General features: G+C 41.7%; 1 protein-coding gene across 1 annotated transcript; it reads left to right on the forward strand.

Moving 5' to 3' along the window:
- Positions 1–440: 440 nt before the first annotated feature.
- On the forward strand, positions 441–928 carry EMWEY_00056970 (hypothetical protein; the record flags this gene model as incomplete). Its single annotated transcript, XM_013480540.1, has 2 exons — positions 441–602; positions 803–928. 2 exons carry the CDS (start codon positions 441–443, stop codon positions 926–928), a joined length of 288 nt encoding a protein of 95 aa, XP_013335994.1.
- Positions 929–1,511: the final 583 nt, after the last annotated feature.

Here is a 1,511-nt window from a genome sequence, read left to right on the forward strand (position 1 = left end):
TTATATATATATATATATATACTTCTCTTTCTCTGTCTTCCTCCTCCTAGGTGGCGCATTATACTTGATGTTGGTTTGGGTTTTGCAAAAACGCCCAAACATTCTTTTGAGTTACTTAAGAAAATTCCACAACTTCGCAGGAAATTGCCGAGCGGTCTGCCGCTGCTCCTTGGCTACTCAAGAAAACGGTACAGTGCATGCAGTTTTAAATCCATTACATTAGGGTTTTCTCCCTCTTTCGTCTTTTCTCCTTGAATATGCAATATTGTGTAAACAGGAAATAAAACAGATTCAGACTTTCTTGTTGCACTTGAATGAAGTGAAATGTTGTTGTTTGTGGGAACACTAGCTAATGTCTGTCGAATTTCCTGTTTACATAGTACTGTAGCTGGCTGTTGTCTTTTTGCAGATTTATTGGGTGGGCTATCTCCAAAAGGCAAATGGGGACGCAAACAAAGGAGGAGGAAGGAAAGACAGCTCAAACAAATGAAGCAAAAGAAGAAGAAATGGCAAATAGAGATATCGCAGGGATTGCAGTGGCGTGCTGGGCGTGCACAGGTACACATGGATGTGTAGATATACTCAGAGTACATGACGTGAAGGTAAGTATATATGTACCATATAGCATATATATACATATATATTGTATCTGCAATGTAAATTATATAGAAGCATTAGACAGCGCTGTAAATGCATGCAAATTTGTACCCGAACTAAATTCATTTTGTACTCTGCAGTTTCCCCGAAAGATTTGCTGCTCGGTATATCTGCTTGTGTTGTTAGTGTTTGCACTCTTTTGCAGAAAACCAGCCTGGCCTTGGCAGTAATGGATCAATTCATCGTCGGACAAAACCAACAAAAGGGGAACTTCACTGTCGATTTAAACACATTTTTCCCGTTGTCATCGCTAGAAAGGGGACGTCCTTAACTGACGAAGAACGTCTTAATTCTTTTTCGCATTTGTATCAATCGAGAACAGTTGCTATTTTGGCTTGCAGTAAAATGCTGAACAACGCGGCAAGCATGCTTCACGCCTAAGCAAGTGTAATCGATTAGCTGTAGCTTTTGGTCGTCATCCACTGCGTACGCTACAACATAGTCGAAGTACTCAGAAAGAGTGTCGAGAGTCACGATTTCATTTACTCAGTTCATATAGTTCATACAAAGCAACCCACCGTGCTAGCGTGATGTCGCTGCATGCATGCTGTTAGAATCTTTCGATTCAGCCGAAACATTGGTGGTACCAATAAACGGGATATATTTGTGCGCCCCCGTCTGGCAGTTGCAAAATGTGGGAGATGTGTTTGCAACTTCGGCCTACCGAACTTGCTCAGTACAGGTGAGCTGAATTAGACACGTAAGGAAGAGCTAGGACGTTAACAATACATCCTCAGATTGCAATGTTGTTCGTAACGGACCATCTAGGTGGAACGAGAGAAAGCCTTCATCGACGTAAAGACAAAAGGCAGCACACGATCGCCTCCACTGAAAAGACTGTGTTCGTATTATTT

The sequence above is a fragment of the Eimeria maxima genome, genomic scaffold (assembly GCF_000499605.1).
Source record: "Eimeria maxima Weybridge genomic scaffold, Emw_scaff2035, whole genome shotgun sequence".
Lineage (NCBI taxonomy): Eukaryota > Apicomplexa > Conoidasida > Eucoccidiorida > Eimeriidae > Eimeria > Eimeria maxima.